This window comes from Mastigoproctus giganteus, chromosome 2, assembly GCF_048544385.1.
Source record: "Mastigoproctus giganteus isolate SK-2022 chromosome 2, ASM4854438v1, whole genome shotgun sequence".
NCBI classification, from domain to species: Eukaryota; Metazoa; Arthropoda; class Arachnida; order Uropygi; family Thelyphonidae; genus Mastigoproctus; species Mastigoproctus giganteus.
In genome coordinates, this window is record NC_143576.1 from 189,859,671 (window position 1) to 189,884,557 (window position 24,887).

General features: G+C 36.0%; 1 protein-coding gene across 1 annotated transcript in view; it reads right to left on the minus strand.

The window, feature by feature from the left end:
* Positions 1–24,887, minus strand: part of unc79 (UNC-79 domain-containing protein) — a 1,082,710-nt gene that overhangs the window by 38,684 nt on the left and 1,019,139 nt on the right. Inside the window, exon 51 of the mRNA XM_090389680.1 lies at positions 7,725–7,802. Within this exon, the coding sequence (XP_090245806.1) occupies positions 7,725–7,802 (78 nt within the window). The remainder of the gene's footprint in view (positions 1–7,724; positions 7,803–24,887) is intronic.

The following is a 24,887-nucleotide window of genomic DNA, read 5'->3' on the forward strand; positions in this document are numbered from 1 at the left end:
CAAAAAAAAGGAAGCAAGCTTATATAGAATCAACAAAAAAAAAAAAAATCCCAATACATGTCCATCCCCTCTAATAATTTTTTTAACAGCACCACATGGAACTTGCTCCAACAATCAATTTCTCTCTGGCTGAAGGCAAATTTTCATGTGTCTATCCTACAGTCATCCTTTTCATCTTAAATTTATGTTCTCTTAAGTGTGCATCATCTGAGCAAGTCCATCAGCATTGGTTTACTCAATCAATTTAAAGCCTCAAACACCTCAATCAGATCTCCTCACAGGGGCATAGTTTCCAGATGCTACAATTTGCAGCACTGAAGCCTTTCAAGAGTATCTGTTTGTGCTCCTGACTAATTCATACTCTTCTCTGAACCTATTCCAACAGATTCGCATCCTTCCTAAAATGAAACTTCCAGACCTTTGCAATACTGAAGGTGCAGCCTAATCACATCAATTAGACAGACAGGCTGAGAAGTGACAACTGACAATTATTATTGATTACTTCATATAAGAAGCAGTAATTCCAGCATAATATACCAATTGGTAACATACTCAAGGTAATGGACAACAAAAACAACATGGGGTAATTTCATAGTCTGACAAGGAGTTATCTGAGCAGTATAGACAGGCTGCTGGAACAGCATGTCGGGTTCTGTTAGCAATATACTGGAATTTTTCCAGCAGGGGAAAATGTTGATTAACTAATAAGATCATTAGATAACAAGATAATTAGTTATTTACTTTTAACTTCTATTAATCACAGAAAAATAAAAAATTCAATTAATTTAAGAAATAAAAATTCAACATACCCGAAATGTAAGGCATTGCATACATTAACTAAATTGTTATTTTAATGTTACAGTAGTAAATGTGTTAAAAAATGTATTGATTCTATTGATTCCTTTACATGTGGAATTTTCAGAATCTGCTCTAAACTTTGTACACACTGTATCTCATCTGTGCATGTCGTGTTAGTTCTGATTTGTGTGTGCTTCTGCTTTGTTATTGATTGACGCTTATCTTTTTTACTGTGTTTTAAATTTTACTACCCAAAAAAACATCAGTTAACAGAAAGAGAGTGAATTTGAGCATAAAAGATATGTTACGAATTATAGAAACATATAACAAATTAAACTTAAATATGTCTCAAAGGAAAGTGGCAGTAAAATTGCCTCAGTCATCTTTATCAAAATTATTAAAATCACGTCACACATTAAGCATTAATGTGATTAGTGAAACCAGAAAAAGGAAGGTGAAAGAAAATGCCAAACAGTAGATCAAGCTTTGTTCATTTGGTTCAAACAGGCCAGTTCATTTAATGCACCAATCAATTGTAGCATTCTTCAAAAAGCTAATGACTTTGCTGAAAAACTACACAAAGAGTTTAAGGCGATGGATAGATGGCTGACAAGATGGAAGGAGAGGCATAATATTGTTTACAAAAAACTTCATGGAGAAAAACAGGATTCCAATAGTTCTGCAGCTGAAACTGGCTGAAACCCTCTTGGCAAACTATGTTAAGCACTTATATTCCAGAAGACATTTTCAATACAGATGAAACAGGGTTGTACTACAGGGCTACCATAGCACCACTGCATAATTTTCAAAAATTCCTCTGCGTCTGCAGGAAAGAAGATCAAAGACAAGATTATGATTCTTTTAGAAAGCAACATGATGGGAATGATCAGATGAAGCCGTTAGTTATAGGCAAGAATAAATTGCCTAGATGTTCTAAAGGAGTAAAACAGCTACCTGTTGAATATGCCAATAATGCCAATGCTTGGATGACAGCTTCTCTATTTGAAAATTATCTTCGTAAATGGGATCTGCAATTGGATAAGAAAAACAAAAAAAATTGCACTGGTTTTGGACAATTGCCCAGCTCATCCAAAGTTGACTTTCAAAAACATTGAATTAGTTTTTGTACCTTCAAATACCACATCACTGATTCAACCTCTCGACCAGGGAATAATGAAACCCTTTAAGAACTTTTATAGATTGGATATGAGGTGAAGAATCTAATCCAGTCCATAGATGATGGTTTGGGAACATCATCCGATATCACAAAAGATATTGCAAAGCAGATAACTGTTCTAGATGCACTTCATATGACAATAAGTCCCTGGAATGAAGTTTCCAAAACTTGCATTAGCAACTGTTTCAAAAAATGTAGATTAATTATTCATGATGGTCAAATAAGTCACAATACTGATCACGCTGAAAAGCTGTTGTTGTTAGGTTTTCAAGAGCATTAGCAACTAAGTCCATATTTCTCTGTGGATATGTGGTGGTCATTCCCTGACCTTTCCGAAATCCTCTGTATTTGGTGGTCTCCTTGAACTCCGGTCTTAATCAAGAAGCGTGTGCTATGCACTGCTGCTCCTGCCCACCTGGTTACAGAGGCGCCCACGCTGAAAAGCCTGAAGACATGAGTGAACAGGAATTTAATGATTGGGTGGATATAGATGGTAATCTGCAAGTTACTACTCAGGCGCCTCTGTAGCCAGGTGGGAAGGAGCAGCAGTGCGTAGCACACACTTCTTGATTAGACCGGGGTTCGAGCCCGTCACCACCAAATAGGAGGATGCAGAAAGGTCAGGGAATGACCACCGCATATCCCAGAGCAATATGGCCTTAGTTGCTAATGCTCCTAAAAACCAAAAAAACAACAACAACAAGTAACTACAGCTTTAACAGATGAAGAAATTGCCTAGTCTGTTACTGATAATTTCATGAAGGAGGAGGAGGAGGAAAATGAAGATGAACCCGAATGAATTCCAGTTACAAAATAGCAAATTTGTGAAGCTATAGCTGTTGTGAGGAGAGCATTCAAAGAAACTGGTGCAAGTGATTGTAATTATAGACTGTTATACAATATTGAAAAATCTATAAATAGATTTTGTAATGATAATTTAAAACAATCTAAAATAAGTGACTATTTTAAATTATAATCATATTACAAGTGTTATGTTTAATTAATATGTATATTAATTAGGCTATATACATAAGTATAAATTTATTTTTATTTTACTAACCTGTGGATAATATTCTTTTGATTTTCACACATCATTTAATTGGTAATAAACTTTTGGTAATAAAGTGTAAATTTGTGCTTTATATCTTTATTTTTATAGCCTGTGGATAATATTCACCGATTTTCGCTTATTAGAATCAAAATGCAATTTGCAAACGTGATCACTATATCTGGTGCTTACTGTATTTAGATTTCGGTAAAGCTTTTGACACTGTTCCACATGAAAGACTGCTGTACAAATTGAGGAAGTGTGGTAAAAGGGCAAGTTATTGCTATGGATAAAGGAATGGCTGAGTGGCCAAAGACAGAGGGGGGGGGTTACAAATGGGCATTGCTCTTCTTCGACTAATGTTATTAGAGGAGTCCCTCAGGTTCTGGATCCCTTACTGTTTTCAGCAGGTTTTAATGATGCTAATGAAGGCATATCAAGTTTTCAGAAGAGAGGAGCATAAAGGTTGGTTAATGACAGGAATCAAGGTGTACTACTACAAATAGATCTAGAAAAATTAGACAGATTGATTGAGAAGTGGCAATTGAGGTTTAACATTGGAAAATGCAAGCTACTGCAAATGGGCAGCAGTAATCCCAGAATAACATATCAATTAGGTGAGATCACTCTCAAGAGGGTAGAGAAAGAAAGAGACCTAAGGGTTATTGTAGAGTCTGACATGAAGTTCTCTGAGCAGTGCAGTCAGGCTGACAGAACAGCTCATGAGGTTCTTTCAAAAGGTGTAGATTGTTTGGAATGGATATAGAGAGGAGCAATCAGATTATTTGAAGTATTTTGTGGTAAGAGGTATTCTTAGCAAATACTTTGGGTTTACAAATTGCAGCACTTGGAAACTAGGCATTTGTGAGAGACCTTACTGAAGTGTTTAAGGATTTAAATGGACTGAGTGAACTTAAAGAAATGTTTTTCATCTATCTTGGTATCTCCTTGTGCAGTACTTCCTAAATGAAATGGATACACTTGCGGCTTTGATGATTGCATGGATCATCAAAGACACAAGTGTATTCGTTTCATTTAGGAAGTTCCCCACAATTCAAACATATATTTCATTCCAATTGACAGAGTTAAAGAAACCCACTGTAATGTAATTTCTTAAAATTAAAACCCTTACTTTTACTTTTGACTACTGAAATAGCAGCTGCCATCATCCCTTTATGACACTGTAGTCACTTACCACTAATGGTTCCAATACCATCATATTTTTGATATTACTTGGACCATGGTGATGACCAGACTAAGGATATTCATGTCTCCCTTTTATGCTGAAATTTCTTCATCTTTCAAAAATGTTGATACAAATAACACTCAAGTTGATTAAAAAATTTATCTCATAGGTTGAGTTACAAGACAATTTTCAGTGAATAGGTGGTAAGTTACTTTCTCATAACAATATTAATGCTATTATGATTAATTACCAGGGTTGTTAATGACAGCAATAGCAGTGTACTACTGCAACAGGATCTAGATAATTTGGGCAGATGGGCTAAGAAGTGGTAACTGAAGTTTAACCTCGACAAATGCAAAGTATTGCATATGGGTAGAAGTAACCCCAGAGAAACGTACCAACTGTGTGGTACTACACTTAAGGTGGTAGAAAATGAAAAAGACCTGGGAGTAATTGTGCAGTCAGATATGAAGTTTTTTGAGCAATGCAGACAGGCTGCCAGGGCAGGTCATGGGGTTTTGTCAATGATATATAGGAATTTTGCTAGCAGGGAAAAGGAGGTGATTGTCCCTCTGTATAAGGCAATGGTCAGGCCACGCCTTGAGTACTGCGTACAGGTCTGGAGGCCTCATTTTAGGAAGGATGTAGATTTGCTTGAGCGTGTACAGAGAAGGGCAACAAGATTGGTGAGGGGAATGAAGGGATCCTCTTACCAAGAGAGGCTTAAGTTCTGCAAATTGCAGTGGCTGGAGACTAGGCACCTGCGTGGTGATCTGATTGAGGTGTATAAGGCCTTGAATGGGTTGAGCACGCTGAATTCTGATGGGATCCTTCCACTTGTTCAGATTACAAACCTAAGGGGGCATAAATTCAAATTAAGAAAGGACAGATGTAGAATAGATGTGCGGAAATTTGCCTTTAACCAGCGGGTGGTTAATTGCTGGAACAAACTTCCATCTGTCGTTGTGGAAATTGATAGGTTGAATAATTTTAAGGAGGAACTGGACAGGCATTTGGAGGGAATGGTGTGGTTTTTTTTTTTTTTTTTTGGCTGATGCTGCATAAGCTCATAAACTTGCTTTCTTGCATCACATGCCACTACTACTACTACCACCACCTAGTATTAACTAACCTGCCGACCTTTGTATCATTTGCAAATTAGACAATAAACTTGATATGCCTTCATCAACATCAATATTTATTAACAATATTCATGAAGGCAGGTCATGCTTATTGTCTAAGTTTGCAAATGATACATGGGTCAGCAGGCCAGTTTTTGATCAGACAGTTTTGATCCGACTATTCAGGCAGTTTTTGATCAGAAGGATAATTTGCCTCCCCCTCCAATTCCATTCAACCCTTCACATACACTTTTGATGTTCAAAAATGAAACTCATTATCCCCTATATTAGGTTGACATCAAGTCTCAGTTAACCCTATTTATCTGAATATCTGTAGATCTAACCAGCAAATCAAATACATCTATCTTTATTGATAATATTCACACCATATTTTTCTTGCAATGTAGAACTCAAATTTTCTGGCAGTAATTTCAGCTGTGTTGGGGCTCAGTGCACACCAGCAGCAATGGATGCAGTGGTACATGCACACTGGTAAAACAACACCGAGTGTTGTTCTGCCATTGACTACTCTCTTTCAAGTTATTCCATTTGGAATGACTTGAAAGTTATTCAAAAAAAGAAATGTGGGCTGAAATATCTTCATCTTTCAAAAAATATGCTAATTTCCTGAAGTGCATTGCAATCATTGGGAAGCATTTGAGGTGTATTAGGTAAAAAAATGGGTGGTTCCTTATATTTTTATTACAAGCATTTCTATTCAATAGTATTGCTGGCTGTAGCTAATGCAAATTATAAACTAATTTATGTTGATACTGGATCATTTGGAAAGGATTCTGACAGTACTATTTTTCAAAATTCAAATTTTTATAAACAGCTTGAAAATAATGCTCTTGATATTTTAAGAGGCAAAACACTGCCAGCCATAGAAGGGCCTACCATGCTTTATGTATTTGTTGGTGATGAAGCATTTGGATTAACACAAAATGTGCTTCGATCTTATAGCGGAAAATTTTTGACTCACAAGAAGTGGGTATTTAATTATTACCTAAGTCACGCTTTTGTAGATACATTGAGTGCCCATTTGGAATTCTCACAAATAAATGGAGAATTTTTCACACACTTAATGTAAATATAGAGCTTGTTACAGAAATCATTAAGAATATTGTGCACTTCATAATTATGTTTGTAGTTGGGATGGATATCAGTTTGAAGGCACTTTGAATGTAGAAGGATTAGAAGATTGAAAATACTGGTACTGTTGTACAGGGAGGAAATATTTAAAATAAAACTAGAAATGGATAGGATTTTTTTTTTGTTAATTGTTGGCGCATCGGCTTCTGTGGCCATAATGCACCTCCCAAAATTTTGCATTTTCTACTCTGATCCAAGCCCAATGCAGGATTCAAACCAGCGACCTTTGGGTTTCCAGGCAGGCACTTTACCCATCTGGCTAGCCCAGTTGGCAAATAGATGATTATTTTTGTGACATAGGTAAAGAACCATGGCAAGACAGCTTATTTAATATGTTGTTAAAGGATATAATTTTTTAATGATAAATCATAAGAAATTTAAAAATAATAAAAAGTATATGTAAAACATAAAATTATATATGTAAAATATGAAATTACTTACCAATAGCAATTCTTTCTTCCTCAGATTTTTTTCATTGAAGTTTCAGTGAAAACGGTTTTTAGCATTATCAGAGGCATATGATGCAAGAAACCAAGCTTATATAGCATCAGCCAAAAAAAAACAACAAACAAACCACCCTTCCCATTTCACCTCCATTCACTCAAACCCCCCCCCCCCTCTTTCTCAGGGGTTTTTTTTGCAAAAAAACTTTGCAAACTTTAATCCACACTGCTGGTTTTTTTTAAGTTCGTCCTTATATTCATCACTGGAAATGTTCCAAATCTCTGGATATTTCCTAATCTCCTCAATAAATAACTCTATGGCAATTTCCTAATCTCCTCAATAAATAACTCTAAATGGATCAGCCTGAAAGCACTTCATCAGCTAGGCTGTAGTCACAACCAGACCTAAAATTCTGAATCATCTGCTATTTCCACACATTTAGCTTCCTCACCATACACATCTTGAATGTTTTTTGTGGCTGCAATTGCATTATTCCCTTTCTTAATTTCCCAAACCATTCATTTTTAATGTGATCTTTTCTGACACTTCCATTTTGTTTTAATAATGCCTGATAAAATGGAGCAAGTTAACTTGCTAAACCTATATGTAGACCAATGATTAATATCTATACATTGCAAAAATATTTCTATAGCACATAAATATTTATTCTATGCTATGTATACAAATATATATATATATAAATGAGAAAAAGATATATTTACTTAAGAAGATAACCTGATGCATTACAAATTCATGAATTTTATTTCATAAGAAATAATATAATTTTTATTTGCTTACCCTTGCAAGCACTGTAGAATTACATTCCATAAGTGCTTCCATAAGGCTCAAAAAATGCAAAATAACCATTTCAGCTAACTGCAATAAAAAAAAAAAAAAAAAAACAAGTTTAGCGATGTGCACACTGCATTTTATATCTGATGCTTTTGATTTCTGTTAAGAAATTAACCCAATTTTTCTATTTTCTGTAATCAATAAAAATTCCATTTAATTAATTAATAAACTTATAAAATATAAAAGTAAATGTTTTGAATTCATTGCCAGAATTCATTCAACATTTTGTAATATTTTGCTCATTTCCTTCTGGATTTTAATAAAATTGAAACACAGTATGTATTTTATGAGCCTTCTTTGATTTAATAAAATAAATACTTAGCAATACTTACTTCATGTAATATTTACCCAACTCATTTCTTCCTAGATATTAATAAAAATTGAAATACAACATATTCTGAAAATACATTTTTTTTAATAACAAAACAATGAACTCTCCAAAGAACACATTTTAATATGCCAGTGCCTCAGCTAATTACAGTATATAGTATGTGGATAATCCAAGAATATGTACCAAAAAATCTAATTGTCAGATTTCTATTTGCCCAACTTCAACAATATTTAGAAATGCTTGAAAAACTCTATAAACAACTCAAATATAACACTTCATGAAATGAAGTAGCCAATGGACAAATATGCTAAATAAATATGATAAATGAAGTAGCCAATGGACCTGTAGCCAATGGACAAATATGCTGATGCTAACAGGCACTTTACACATTTGCGAACATATTGTATAATCAACTGAAATTTAAAGCAATAAGAAAAGTAGATCATTACAATTTTTTAAACTTTTAAATTATGTACATTTCCATTTTTATATTTGATTAATCATACTTCTCTGCAAGCAGAACAATTATTATTACTATTATAAGCCCGAGGCTTATGCTGCACCAGCCAAAAAAAAAATTCTGAATTACCCTGAGAGAGAGAGAGTCAGAAGTGGAAGGGGATCACCAAGAAAGAAAAGAATGACGATATCCAACTCAGGACCCTGGGTGTGCCAAGCCCATACTCACCAGATGTGAGCCCCTTGTTATTAGTTAATATTACAGTTTACTGTACTTGTTAGCAGTTCCTCTCTGTTGGAGGTGGGGCATATTATACCAATGGAAAAAGTCCAGATCCTTAAATAAGCTGCTAGCAACCTCAAGTAAGAAATGGGAGGAGAAATAAAAGAATTGGATACGGCAGAATTATATCAAAAACCCAAGAAACAAAGTGAAGTAACTACACATTTGGGAGTAGAGTTTTATTTCTCATACAGTCTTTGCAATTATGGGTATATTGGTAGGGTGGGAGGATTTAAAGGAGGCCTAAGAAATTTCCTTGGTAGGAAAAAGATAGCCTCAACTTTTTTCCTTTAATTATAAAAAAGTTGAAGGTACCCCCCCACCCACTTTTTTTCCCTCTAGAACAAATAGACTAATTGCAGGGGTTAGAGACCAACAAACTCTTGGCAAAACCAAAAGAATAAAACACAGAAATTTGGGCAAGTTGGAAAATATAGAAATGCATTTTTTAAAATAGAAATAGGAAAAAAAAGTAATGTAGATTACACATAATAAAATATGTATAATCTAAATTAGTTATTAGCAATCCAAAAAAGGGCTATATATAAGGCTTGACATGCCAGGAAATGAGAAAAGCAAGATGCAGACGAGGTAGACACAATGGAGCTTGATGCAATGGAGGTAGAAATTGGCTTCAATAATCATGATTGAAAGTGCCTAACTTTCTTTTTAATTCTTAAGTTCTTTACCTTAAAAACAACATGTAAACACACCCATTTGAAAAAACATTACACATGATATCCAATGAAAACCAATTCATTATAAAAAAACGATGTGCCAAAGATCCCAAACGACCATAATAATAATGTAAGAAACAAAGTTTAAAATTTTTGCAATTACATATTCAATATGTTTTGCTGCTTGGGGCCTGGGTGGGTGGGGGTGGGCAAATGGGCTAGGAAATTACTGTGGCCCAATCCATTCCTACCAACAATGCACTCAGAGAACAGTTCCAATATTACCAATACCAGAAAAATAACATAACAAAAAATATACAGTAGTTATGCTGTTAGTTAAGAAACACACAAAATCTAAGGAAGGGCATCCATCCAACCGACATTGGTGGACAATGCAATGTTGAGTCAGTGTGGTGTGACATAAGCACTGGGAAAGAAAAAATGAGAGTATGTGTGTGTTATAGGCCTAATGAATCTGATGAGTATAATGAGCAATTGTGCAGAGAAATAGAGTGGGCCAGTAAATCAGAATGTCTTATAATAGAGGATTTTAATATTCCAGATATCGACTGGAAATTGTGGGTTGATCACTTCACTCACACACTAGCAAGACTTTTGTGGATTTATTGAATGATGGTTTTCTACAGCAACATGTTCGAGAGGCAACCAGAGGGAGTAATACTCTTGATCTGATTATCAGCAGTGATTCTTCATGCGTTAAAAACCTGCAGATAAAGGAACCACTAGGTGGTTCCTTTATCTGCAGTACAATGATCACAGTGTACTGATGTGGGATTTACTTAGAGATGTAACAACCATCAGGGGTAAGGAGAAGGGTTTTTGCTTTCATAAAGGTGACTACAGTGGTCTCAGAGAGTTTTTAAATTCTATACAGTGGGATCAACTGATGATGTTACAAAAGATGAATTTTAAATGAGGAGTATTCAGAGACTTAATCTTGGAGGATACTGTTAGAGTTTGATGTTTATCAAACTCTAATATGGATAATTGCTGCTATGGATAAAGGGGTGGTTGAGGGGGAGAAGACAGAGAGTGGTAATCAATGGACACTGCTCATCGTGGACTAATGTTATTAGTGGAGTCCCTCAGGGTTCAGTATTGGGTCCTTTATTGTTTTCTGTATTTATAAATGATATTGATGATGGTATATCAAGCTTAATGTCCAAGTTTGCAGACGATACGAAGGTTGGCAGGGTTGTCAAGGACACTACTGACACTATGCTGCTGCTGCAACAGGATCTGGAAAGGTTGAGCAGATGGGCTGAGAGGTGGCAAATGAAGTTTAACATTGACAAATGCAAAGTACTACATATGGGAAACAGCAACCCCAGAGCAACGTATCAACTCTGTGGTACTACACTGACAGTGGTAGAGAATGAAAGGGACCTGGGGGTGGTTGTGCAGGCAGATATAAAGTTCTCTGAGCAGTGCAGACGGGCTGCAAGAGTAGCTCATGGTGTATTGTCAATGATATATAGGAATTTTTCTAGCAGGGATAAGGAGGTGATTATTCCTTTGTATAAGGCAATGGTCAGGCCACACCTAGAGTACTGTATACAGGCCTGGAGGCCTCATTTCAAGAAGGATGTAGAGCTGCTGGAACGAGTACAGAGAAGGACAACAAGATTAGTGAATGGAACAAAGGGGTGCTCTTACGAAGAAAGGCTTAAGTTTTGCGAATTAGTGTCTGAAGACTAGGCACCAGCGAGGTGATCTGATAGAGGTGTACAAAGCCTTGAATGGTTTGAGCATGCTCAATGCTGATGGGATTCTTCCTCTTGCTCAGAATAATCACCTGAGAGGGCATAAATTCAAATTGAGGAAAGACAGATGTAGGATAGATGTGCGGAAATTTGCCTTTAGCCAGCGAGTGGTTGGTAGGTGGAACAGACTTCCATCCCTTGTCGTGGAAGTTGATAGCCTAAATAAGTTTAAGGCTCAGCTGGACAGGTATTTCGAACGAACAGAGGGGTGAAGTGGAAGTGGTTATTTTTTATTTATTTATTTTACTTTATTTTTTTTTGGCTGATGCTGCATAAGCTTGCTTTCTTGCATCAAATGCCTCTACTAATGCTAATGCTAATACTAGCCGCGACACAGAAGCCTATGGCAGATATAAGCTAGTCTATAATCAAATCACAAAGGATGTTAGGCAGGTGAAGACAGATTACGAGAAATCTTTGGCAAAGGATGCAAAAAAAAACAGCATTAGAGTCAAACCATTGATATCAAGTGGTCCACTTGATATCAATGGTTGGCCTCATTCTCAAATAGCTGCCAAACTAAATGAGTATTTTGCATATACATTCACACATGAGGAATTATTGAAGGAGGAGAGGGCCAGATAGTAATAGTAATCGTGGCATGTGATGCAAGAAAGCAAGCATATGAGCTTATGTAGCATCAGCCAAAAAAAAAATTCACACAACCATTCCCTCTAAATGTTTGTCCAATTCCTACTTAAATTTATTTAACCTATCAACTTCCACAACAACAGATGGAAGTTTGTTCCAGCAATTAATCACCCTCTGGCTAAAGGCAAATTTCCATACATCTATTCTACAGCCGTCTTTCCTCAATTTGAATTTATGCCCCTTAGGTTCATAATCTGAACAAGTGGAAGATTCCCATCAGAATTCTGCATGCGCAATCCATTCAAGGCCTTATACACCTCAATCAGATCACCTCGCAGGTGCCTAGTGTCCAGCCACTGCAATTTGCAGAACTTAAGTGTCTCTTCATTCTCCTCACCAATTGTGTTGCTCTTCTGTGTACATGCTCAAGCAAATCTACATCCTTCCTAAAATGAGGCCTCCAGACCTGTACACAGTACTCAAGGCGTGGCCTGACCATTGCCTTATACAGAGGGACAATCACCTTCTTTTCCCTGCTAGCAAAATTCCTATATATCATTGACAAAACCCCATGACCTGCTTTGGCAGCCTGTCTGCATTACTCAGAAAACTTCATATCTGACTGCACAATTACTCCCAGGTCTTTTTCATTTTCTACAACACTAAGTGTAGTACCACACAGTTGGTACGTTCCTCTGGGGTTACTTCTACCCATATCATTATGGGTAGAAGTAACCATAATGATATGGTTACCCTGTTAGAGTTTGATGTTTATCAAACTCTAACAGGGAGCTAAGTTATTTTGTAATCACTGAGAGCAAAGTGAAGGAGAAACTGTTGAAGTTAAACAAAAGGAATGCACCTGGGATAGATGGGATCTAGCCAGTTATAATATAGAAGGCAGCAAAAGAAGTAAGCTAACCCTTAGCCATAATTATGAAGCTTCCTTGGACTCAGGGGAGGTCCCCCATGGATTGGAGATGTGCAAATGTGTTCCCAGTTTACAAAGGGTGACACAGGTAATTACAGAACTGTTGGTCTAACTTCTGTTCCCGGGAAAATAATGGAGTCACTGGTTAAGGAAGCAATGCGGGATCATCTAGACAAGACTGCAGTTATAATTCAGTTACAGCATGGGTTTGTTGAGGGGGAGTCTTGTATGATAAATTTGATTGGATACTATGTGTTCACAAAGGAATTGGATGTGAAAATAATTTTGATATCGTATACTTGTATTTTAGGAAAGCTTTGATACTGTGGCACATGGATGACTATTGTGCAAATTGGAGCACTATGGTATTAAGTCAAGTTGCTATGATGGATAAAAGATGACTGAGTGGGAGAAGACAGAGAGTGGTTATCAATGGACACTGCTCTTTGTGGAATAATGTTATTAGTGTAATCCCCAAGGGTTTGATAATGGGCCCATTGTTGTTTTCAGTATTTGTCATTGATATTGATGAAGGTATATCAGGATTAATGTTGAAATTTGCAGACAATACGCAGGTTGGTAGGGTTGTTAATGACAGTAATGATAGTACACTACTGCAACAGAAAACTACTGCAACGGAAAAGTTGAGCAGATGGACTGAGAGGCGGCAACTAAAGTTTAACATTGACAAATGTAAAGTAATGAATATGGGCAGCAGTAACCCCAGAGTAATGTATCAATTTGGTGGTAATACACTGAGGGTAGTAGAGAATGAAAAGGACCTGGGGGTAATTGTGCAGTCAGATATGAAATTTTCTGAGCAGTGCAAAAAGGCTGCAAGAGTAGCTCATGGTGTCTTGTCAATGATACACGAGAATTTTGCTAATAGGGATAAGGGGGTGATTGTCCCCTTGTATAAAGCAATGGTCAGGCTACACCTTAGGAAAGATGTAGAGCTGCTGGAACGAGTACAGAGAAGGGCAACAGTTGAGTGGAACAAAGGGTTGGTGCTACCAAGAAAGGCTTAAGTTCTGCAAATTGCAGCTTCTGGAGACTAGGCACCTGCAAGGTGATCTAATTGAGGTGTATAAGGCCTTGAACAGATTGAGCAAGCTCAATGCTAATGGGATTCTTCCTGTTGCTCAGATTACTCATCTGGAAGGGGGGCATAAATTCAAATTGAGGAAAGACAACTGTAGAACAGATGTGCAGAAATTCGCCTTTAGCCAGTGCGTGGTTGATAGTTGGAACAAGCTTCCATCTGTTGTTGTGGAGGTTAGCAACTTAAATAAGTTCAAGGCAGAACTAGACAAACATTTGGAGTGAATGGATAGGTGAAATGGGAAGGTTTTTTTTTTTTTTTTTTTTTTTGGCTGATGCTATATAAGATTGCGTTCTTGCATCATATGCCCTACTAATGCTAATGCTATCAATTCCTTTTGAAGCCTTTTCATGCAGTGGTTTCTTCACAAGATTCAAGTGCTGTATCAGTAATTCCATGTGATCCCAACAATTCATTCACTTAGCTCTATAGTTAAGATGAAGTTAGGATGAAGGTGGGTGATAGGTTACATGAGAAAACTGTACTGATTAGATTCATAGGTACTAATCAGTAGAGTGAATATCCATAACTTTCAGGTACTGATGATATTGACTCCACATGCTATTGGACAAAGTTTCTCTCCAATGGCTACATGATGTTTGAGGCAGATTCACAGCAAGCTTTATAACTGAACCATTTTTCTTTGAAGAGGTCTGACCATGTAGGTCTGAAGAGAATCATTATGGGTGAACATTACTGCGATCTTCTCTGATATCATATGATTTGTTCCTTTAAATAGATAGGATATTTTGATATGAAGGATGTAGATCCACCCGAAGCAACTGTTCTGCAATGCATTTCTTGCAGTTTGCTTCAGATTTGATGATGACCACATAATTTCTTGGCATTTTGTTAAACTTACTCTCTGGACTGTAATCATATCTTGTAACTTCTGGTCATGGCAATATCCCAAGGACAGGAGTTATTTAAGGCAATATTCAGCTTCTGACTGATCTGAAGAAAAAACACTCTCTGTTACCACCCACCCCATGATCAAAATAATGTGGATTTTTTTTTTTTTTTTTTTACTGCTATATGACAATTAATGCTTAATAATTCTTCCTTTAGAAAATCCTGGGACTGCCACTGCTCCAGGCAACAGCTGACCATGTTGTATTGCAAAGAGCCATTTGTATTGCAAATGTGCTGTAACATTTGCAATACAAATAGCTATTACATGAAGCATTTTATTCTTACAACCTGTAGATTCCTCATACTGTAACTTCACCAAATTAATTGGGCATGTATCAGGTGTGCAGATGCATGCAGTGCCAAATATAATGTGATATCACTTTCTCAAACTAATTTTTTTTCCCGGCCTTTTGTTTCCATACCTCTACACTAAGCATATTAAACTGGTTCATAAAGTTAATTAATCAACATTTCACTTACATAAACATGACCTAAGAAATTAGGTCATGTTTATGTAAGTTAAAATATGAAAATCTCAGCTATCTGGCATCCATCTACCTGGAAATCATAAATAAAGAGTTGCATCACCTTTTATTTAATGCATTTTTTTAATGAGTTTTGTTACTGGCTTGTACTAACCTAATAACAAAAATGTTATTAGTTTTATTTAATGTATATGTTTTTTTAATGGGTTTTACCAAACCAGTAGCAAAAACATTACAAAAATGCTTTAAATAAATTCAATAATATTTAAGAAGGCAAAAATTTATATTTAAAAATAAGCTTGAAGGAAATTTTTTAGAAAATACTGTATTTACTATTTACGTTATTTGAAGGAATTAAAGGGGCCATCAAGCTCTCAGATGCCCAGCTCAATGCCAGAGCTCACACTTATGCATCAGACAACACATTCGGCAATCTCCAAAGCAGAATGCACTAGTTCCACAGGGAGTGATTATTGTCGGTGATTCTATTGTCATGGAAACAGGAATATGTTGTACAAGAAGGATAGGAGAAATAGGAGCACAATATGTCTGCCAGGAGCAAAAGTAGATGACATTGTAGAATTTGAATTTGAAAGTGTCTGCAATTCTGCCCAGACACAACAGGAGGGAGTATATGTTGAGAGCCTTGTCTATCAATTTGCCCCTGGAGAGATGTTGTTTGTTATTTGGTTTTTAGGAGCATTAGCAACTAAGGCCATATTTCTCTGGAGATATGCGGTGGTTATTATTTGACCTTTCTGCATCCTCCGTATTTGGTGGTTATGGGCTCAAACCCTAGCCTAATCAAGAAGTGTGTGCTACACACTGGTGCTCCTGCCCACCTGACTACGGAGGCGCCGCCCTGGAGAGAATGTACAAGACTTCTGGGATAGAATTTTTCTCAGTGTGATCCATGCATGTTAACAGGAGAGACTGTTTTTACAAGGATACAGTTGAATAGAAGGGGTATGAGAATATTCGCTGATGCTATCGAGGCAGTGATGGCGGTAGCTTGGTGGGAGGATAGACAGACTAACAGATTAACCACAGAAGCGGGCAGAGGTTAAGGTGATTTCTGCACTGCTTCTATTGGAAAATGCAGCAGCCTAGAAAGCAAAATGTTGCAGATTTCAGGCTGTGCTGTAGGTCATCATGGAAGAAATGAATACATGGCTGTGTAAGGGTAACTAACAGTAAGAACATGTGCATGTATACTTGCATGTACACCAATGCCAGGAGCATTGTAAATAAACTTGATGAATTTTCATCAAATGCAGACATTGTAGGGATAGCAGAGACATGGTATCACTCAGACATAAGTGATGCTGAATTTGAATATGGGGAGTACAATGTATGGGAAGGACAGACGGGAGTGGGGGGGTTATGCTCTTAGTTAAGAAGCATATTATATCTAATTAATCTAGGGTTGACATGGATGACCAGTGCCATGTTGAGTCAGTTTAGTGTGACATAAGAACTGGAAAAACAAAATTGAGAGTAGGAGTGTGTTATAGGTCTAATGACTCTGATGATATACCAAACAGCTATACAAGGAAATTGGGTGAGTCAGTAGATCAGAATGTCTTAATGTGATTTTAACTTTTCAGAAACATTTTTCATTAAAAATTTAACTTTTAATTAAAAAGACCTGGGGTGGGTAATTGTGAAGTCAGATGTGAAATTCTCTGATCAGTGCAGACATGCTGCTAGTGCCAGTACAGCTCACAGTGTTTTGTCAATGATATATAGAAACTTTGCTATCAGGGATAAGGAGGTGATTATCCCTTTCTACAAGGCTATGGTTTAGGCCTTCAGACTTTATTGAAGTCTGAAGGCCTCACTTTAAGAAAGATGCAGATCTGCTGGAACAGGTGCAGAGAAGGCAACCAGATTGGTGAGGGGAACAAAAGGGTGCTCTTACCTAGAAAGGCTTTAGTTCTGTAAATTGCAGTCTCTGGACACTAGACATCTGTGCGATGACCTGTTTAAGACCTTAAATGGATTGAGTAAGCAGAATGTGAATGGCATTCTTCCTCTTGCTGAGATTACCCACATGAAGGTAACATAAATTGACAAGCTGAGGAAGGATGATTGCAGAATAGATGTGTGGAAGTTTGCCTTCAGCCAGCAGATAGTTGATTGCTGGAACAGGCTTTCATCTGTTGTTGTAGAAGTGGATGGTTTGAATAAATTCAAGGAATAACTAGACAAATTCTTGGAGGGTATGGATGGGTGAAGTGTGTAGTTTTTTTTTTTTTTGGCTGATTGTACATAAGCTTGCTTTTTTGCATTCATTTCCCACTACTACTACATCAAAATTGTCTGCCAGATGAGGTTTACCTTTCTTTGACAAGTCACAGCCATTCAAATATCAGTTACTTGTGTAAGTGTATTTCTTCTTATTTTCCATGATGAGCTATATTAGGATAGATCGTCCTTTCATCTTCTTGGTCTTCTAATTTGTTTACCAATGGGTCTCTAGTTCTTTACTATTTATGCCCACCTGTCATTATCCATTCAATTTATATGATCTTCCCGTTCTTCTTTTTCTATTATATATCCATTCATTAATAGGTTGTATTTTACATTTTTTCCTGATTTCCTCACTTTTAACTTTATCTCTTAGTTAGTTAGTTATTTATTAGTTATTTTACTTAGTGTTTTCATTTTTTGGTTCATTTATTTGTTTTATTTTTGCTGTTCTACCTCTTGTTTCAGCTGCATAATGTTATTATAGGTCTTTTTATTGTTTTGTATATTTTAACATTAGCATCCCAATTAATGTTTGGATTGTGCCAAATTATATTATTTAACCCCTGCCTCACTATTCTACTGATTTCAACACTTGTTCTACATTTTCATCAGTTATTCCTGAACATTTCTATCATTTCCCCTTCTAATTCTGATTTATATCTGAGTGGTTCTGTTGCTATTGTTAGGCTCTTTGTTTTCCCTATGGATATTTCCATATTATACTCTTTTGTTTTGTTTTTTTATTAAAATGATGTAGAATTCTTTGCAAATCATTTTATTCCATTAGTACTTCATCATTTGCATAGCAGATTATATATTTTTTATTATTACTTTTTTTATTCCAATTCATTTATTTACTATTTTTTTCCTGCTACATGATGATGATGATTAAAGCTTAATCTTTCTCCCTTTAGAAAATCCTATGACTGCCAGTGCTACAGGCAAACAGCTGATCATGCTGTACTGTGCTTCCAGCACACTTGTAATACAAATAACTATTATATGAAGCAATTTTATCCTCACAACCTATAGTTTTTTAATATTGTACTGTAACTTCTGTACTGTAAGTGTATACGTAGGATTTTCATACTGTACTGCAAGTGTATTTGTGTCATCATATTTGTAACCTGCCCATTTGTTACGTTATTAAAAAAAAAAAAAAAGAAAAGATGCGAAAGTTGATAATAAATATAGACATGTTGTGTTAATCATAAAACAGAAACTGGATAGTTGTTGAGGACTAGAAAAAGGTGAAAACTGTACTTATGAAAAAGCATGATTTTGGCTTTTCAACAATTTTCCTAACAGATAATGCGTTAAGGAGGGGATAATTGATGTTCTGGTTCAAAAAAGGAATCTACTCTAAGGGAAACAAATAACGTTTTGTAAAGATAAGTGGACTAGAACCAAGGTCTGTTGCCAATCCTGAACTGACAACAAGTTGTCAATGCAGAGGGAGTTATTATTCTTGTGGAAAATAATGGCATTAACTGCATGTGAACTGATGATTTATTCAATAAATACAGGACCACGTTGAAAAAATGCTGTTTGGTTAGAACATATTTGCAGTAATTCTGCCCAGGTATGATGGGAAGGAGTACATAATGAAAGCCACATTGGCTTTCATCAAGGTTTGAGGTACTCCTCAAAGCTTTTCAGAGAAATGTTTTATCAGTATAGCCTGTTCTTGTAGGCAGAAGGAATTTATTTTGTAAAGATGAAATACATTTCAACAAAAGCGGTACAAGGATCTTTTGCCAATGTGACTGAGGAAGCCTTTAGAACCCAGAGAACTGCTAGTCACACACAGCCAACACCTTTTGAAAAGCTCAGGTATATCTAGGCAGAAGGAAAACAAGAAGTTTTGTTGACTAAGGCAGGAAAACAAGAGGTTTGGGACAAAAACAAGAAAACAACAGGAAGTTTTTTGCAAAAAGCAGTTCTGAAAAACAGCAGTTTTTCAAAAAAAAAAAAAAAAAAAAAGAAAAAAAAAAAGGAAAATGCATAAAATCCACTAAAGCATAAACTTCACTAAAAATTAAATTTCACTGCCTAAATATAAATTTTCTATTAAAATATAGCCAAAGGGCTGTTTTACCAGTAGAGTACACTTTTAAACATTAGCTTATCAAACATTTCTCTGCCTGTGGATTTCTGTTTGTTCATTAGATTATGGCTCTTTCAAGAAAGGTATTGTTTCAGACTTTGTCCTCTTCACTGTTGATTCAAAGTTTTGTTTATAATAGCAGAATTGCTGTTCAGAATTAACTGTCTAGAGCATTTCCAAAATTGCACCAGAAAAAGTTCAAATTTAGTTTTTTTTTTTTCTCACCTGGTTAAAGCTGTGATGCTCAGTATTGCTATGAGAATTATTAAAATGCCAGAGTCACTTGGGATAATTTATATTTATACTTATTTGTGATCACTGACCAAAGATCACTGTACATCAATCCTTTTATAAAAGCATGGGTTTTCACATTAAAAATGACAAAACTGATCTGCAAATATCTATTTCTTTGATAGATCGTATGTATAACTTAGCTTAATTTTCAGCACTCACCTCACTGAAAATTAAGCTAAGCTATACATACGATCTAGTTATTACATTACAGCACATAAGGACTCCTTAAAAAATCAAGAGTCTATTTCTTTGCTTAAAACAATACTGAGAAGCACTGGAATTTTTTTTTTTTTTTTTTTTGTGAATTAGATTAATTTTAATTGGTTTTCCAGGTATGATTATATTTAAGTTAAATTTAAATAATATTTAACTTTAACTTAAATGTTTAACTTAGTGCTTCCAATAACCTAGCTGGGAAACTTGCAATGTATGAATTCTGTTTAGAGCCAGCACACTTTTGAATGACATAAGGAAACAAGTTTTGGTCTCCAGAATTCATGACAGAAAGTCAGCTGGTTGCCAAACTAAGTCCTCAATTTTAAAAAATTACAATTAGTTAATTGATAGAACTTTTTAATGTACCGTTCTCTTGAAATTCAACTTGATAAAATTAATAGCAAAGCTTAAACTGACAGTAATCACCTCAAATAACCACTTAGTTGTAAGTTTCATGTTTAAAACATCTAATGTGGTGTTACGGCTACACCATTCTATAACAAGTGCTTCCTGTTGGAAAAGTTTATAACTTGATTTTAATTTTATAATTGTAATGGCTGAATCGATTAGAGGGTTGTGATTATGGTAATGTACATGTTGCGTGAGCTCTGTGCTGGCTTTATTTATTTTTAAAGCTATTGTGGTGATAATATGTACGTGTGTTAGAAGTTCTAGTTGTGCCGTATTTAGTCATGGTACTCCCAATATAGCATGTTACAATCAGATTGGCATTTAATCAAGTAGATGATATTGTGGATGTCACATATTGAATATTTATGTGTTTCTTTGTATGTGTTAAATATAGACCCCAGGTTGTAATATGATGAAAATGTTAATGTTATATCTGTGTTGGCAAACACTCGACAAAGTCTAGCGAATTGACTGTGATAGGGGAGGATGATCCGTGCGTTTTTTTTGTTGTTAATATTATGATTGTGTGGGTTATTAATCCTATTTCGTACAATGGAGATTGTATGTCTAATCAATTGTAAAGGTATTTCCTAGCTATGAACTTTTTTGTGAGATACTGTAATTCTGTAGCTAAATCATCTTGTAAAGAGATGTATTTAATAGTGTTGTAAATCTGATTGCAAAGAACGGACTGTTTTGTGCTAAGTGGGTGATGTGATTGAAAGTGTAAATACTTTCCTGTGTGTGTATCTTTCCTATAAATTTTAGTTCCTAATTTAGTGCCTGCCTTGTATATTGTAAGATTGAGGAAATTAATCTTGTCAGATTCTACTTCAAGGTGTATTTAAGTCTTTCATGCATTGCATTAAATTTAATAAAAAGACTATCAATAGTAGACCTGTCTCCTATTAATAATATGTCGTCAGCGTAACACATAGCATTAGTAGAGGCATCGATGCAAGAAAGAAAGCTTATGCAGCATCAGCCAAAAAAAAAAAAAAAAAAACGCTCTCATTTCACCCCACCGTTTGTTCAAAATATCTATCCAGCTAGGCCATAAATTTATTTAGGCTATCGACTTCCACAACAAAAGATGGAAGTCTTTTCCACCAATCAACTATCCGCTAGCTAAAGACAAACTTCCACACATCTATCCTACAACTGTCTTTCCTCAATTTGAATTTATGCCATCTCAGGTGATTATTCTAAGCAAGAGGAAGAATCCATCAGCATTGATCATGCTCAAACCATTCAAGGCTTTATACACTTCAATCAGATCACCTCGCAAGTGCCTAGTCTCCAGACACTGTAATCTGCAAACCTGCATATAAAGCTTGATACCCAAAGGAAAAGGTTGGAGTACTTAGTGTTCAATAGAAGCTAGGTAACTTTCTGACAGGGAGGCTGAGATATCTAATCCCATAGGGAGTCTGTATGTCACATATTGAATATATATGGTTTTGAAACCAAAAGTGTCTGGTGTCAAGTAAAACCGAAATGATCTCTAGAATATTGCTAATGTTAAGAGAAGTGTGCTTGGCTAGGGTGTTATCCATCGTTAAAAGTTCTCATAAGGCTTGTAGCATGAAATCCAGTTGTACATTAGAATATAAAGAAATGACATGAAAAGAGGCTAGGATGTCATTTTCGGAAAAATGACATCTTAGCCTCTAATACCCTCGAAGTAGAATCTGACAACAAGATTAATTTCCTCAATCTAACAATATACAAGACAGGCACTAAATTAGGAACTAAAATTTATAGGAAAGATATACACACGGGTAAGTATTTACACTTTCAATCACATCACCCACTTAGCACGAAAAAGTCCTTTCTTTACAATCAGATTTATAACGCTATTAAATACACCTCTTTACAAGATGATTTAGCTACAGAATTACAGTATCTCACAAAAAAGGGGACTATGTTTAACACATACAAAGAAACACATAAATATTCAATATGTGATATCACCAATATCATCTACTTGATTAAATAGCTAGGAAATACCTTTACAATTGATTAGACATACAATCTCCATTTTAGGAAATAGGATTAATAACCCACGCAATCACAATACTAACCAGAACAACAAACAAAACACACGGCTCGTCCTCCCCTATCACAGTCAACTCGCCAGACAACTTTGCCAGGCACCTCCGTAGCCAGGTGGGCAGGAGCAGCAGTGCGTAACACACGCTTCTTGATTAGACCAGGATTTGAGCCCTTGCCCACCAAATACGGAGGATGCAGAAAGGTCAGGGAATGACCACTGCATATCCCCGGAGCAATATGGCTTTAGTTGCTAATACTACTAAAAACCAAATAACAACTTTGTAAAGTGTTTGCCAACACAGATATAACATTAATATTTTCATCATATAACAAACTGGGGACTATGTTTAACACATAAATATTCAATATGTGACATCACCAATATCATCTACTTGATTAAATGCCAATCTGATTGTGATACATGCTATATTGGGCGTACCATGACTAAATACGGCATAACTAGAACTTCTAACACATGCACGTTATCACCACAATAGCTTTAAAACTAATCAAGCTAGCACGGAACTCATGCAACATGTACATTCCCATAATCACAACCCTCTAATCGATTCAGCCATTACAATTATAAAATTAAAATCAAGTTATAAACTTTTCAAACAGGAAGCACTTGTTATAGAATGGTATTGCTTTAACACCACATTAGATGTTTTAAACACGAAACTTCCAACAGACCTTTTCCCCCATTTGGAACCTTACATATGTCAACACATGTGTAAGGTGAAAGATACACATTTAGCACACGTGGGACACGTGTCCCTCGTGTCCTAAAATGCATCACGGAAACTTAGGATCTCTTTAAGTACACAACCTCTCTTTTTCCTTCATTATTATTATTATTATTATTATTATTATTAGCCATATAGTGCAAGGAAGCCTGATGCTTATGCTGCACCAGCCAAAAAAAAATTTCAAAGTTACCCTGAGAGAGAGAGAGAGAGAGAGAGGAATCACCAAGAAATAGAAGAATGATGATATCCAGCTCAGGACCCTGGGTGTGCCAAGCCCATATTTACCAGATGTGAGCCCCTGAGGTTAAATTATTGCCAACCGAAGGCGTTATCACGAAAGTCATCCATTATGACTATTGGCTTTATTTATTAACTTTTCACAGTTTTAACAAATTTTATATTGGAAAATCAGGGGATGGAGCAGTGCACATCTTCCTACTTTGGGCAAAAATTTTTAATTACTGTTTTAATAGTCCATACTCCATTTATATTTTAACAATTTTATTTTTATGCAACTTAATTGAGCTTCCACAACTTTTGCCTAAAACACCATACAACTAAGCGGTTATTTGAGGTGAGTACCATCAGTTTAAGCTTTGCTATTAATTTTATCAAGTTTACCAAATTTATTCATAAAATTCTGTTCATGTGACCTACATCATTATCATCAGACACACATATGTAAATCCAATAAAACCTTCTAATAATGGGAAGATGTGACAAGGAGAGCAATTTTACATGTTTCCTACAATGAGGTTTCCAAACCTGTATGCAATACTCAAGTTGTGGCCTGACCATTGCCTTATACAAGGGGGATAATGACCTCCTTATCCCTGCTCATAAAATTCCTGTATATCATTGACAAGACCCCATGAACTATGAACTACTCTGGCAGCCTGTCTGCACTGCTGAGAATACTTCATATCTTCATATACTTCACTGCATATTACCCCCAGGTTTCTTTCATTCTCCACTACCCTGAGTGTAACACCACATAGTTGGTACATTTCTCTGGAGTTACTGCTACCCATTTGCAGCAACTCCAGATCCTTTTGACAAATGCTACTTTGCATTTCTCAATGTTCAACTTCAATTGCCACTTCTCAGCCCATCTGCTCAACTTTTACAGATCCTTTTGCAGCATCATACTGTCATTACTGTTATTAAGGTCACTGTTGAAAAAAAGCCGTGAATTAGGGTTGAATTTGAAAGTGTCTGCAATTCTGCCCAGACACGACAGGAGCGAGTATATGATGAGAACCCTGTCGATCAATTCGGCCCTGGAAAGATTGTGCAAGGCTCATGGGGTAGAATTTTTTTCAGCCCGGTCTGTGCTTGTTAACAGGAGAGACTGCTTCTACAGGGATGGTATACACTTAAATAGAAAGGGTGCAAGAATGTTTGCTGATGCTATCGAGGCAGTGTTAGGTGGGTCGGAAAACTGTTAGATTGGGGGATACAAGGACTAA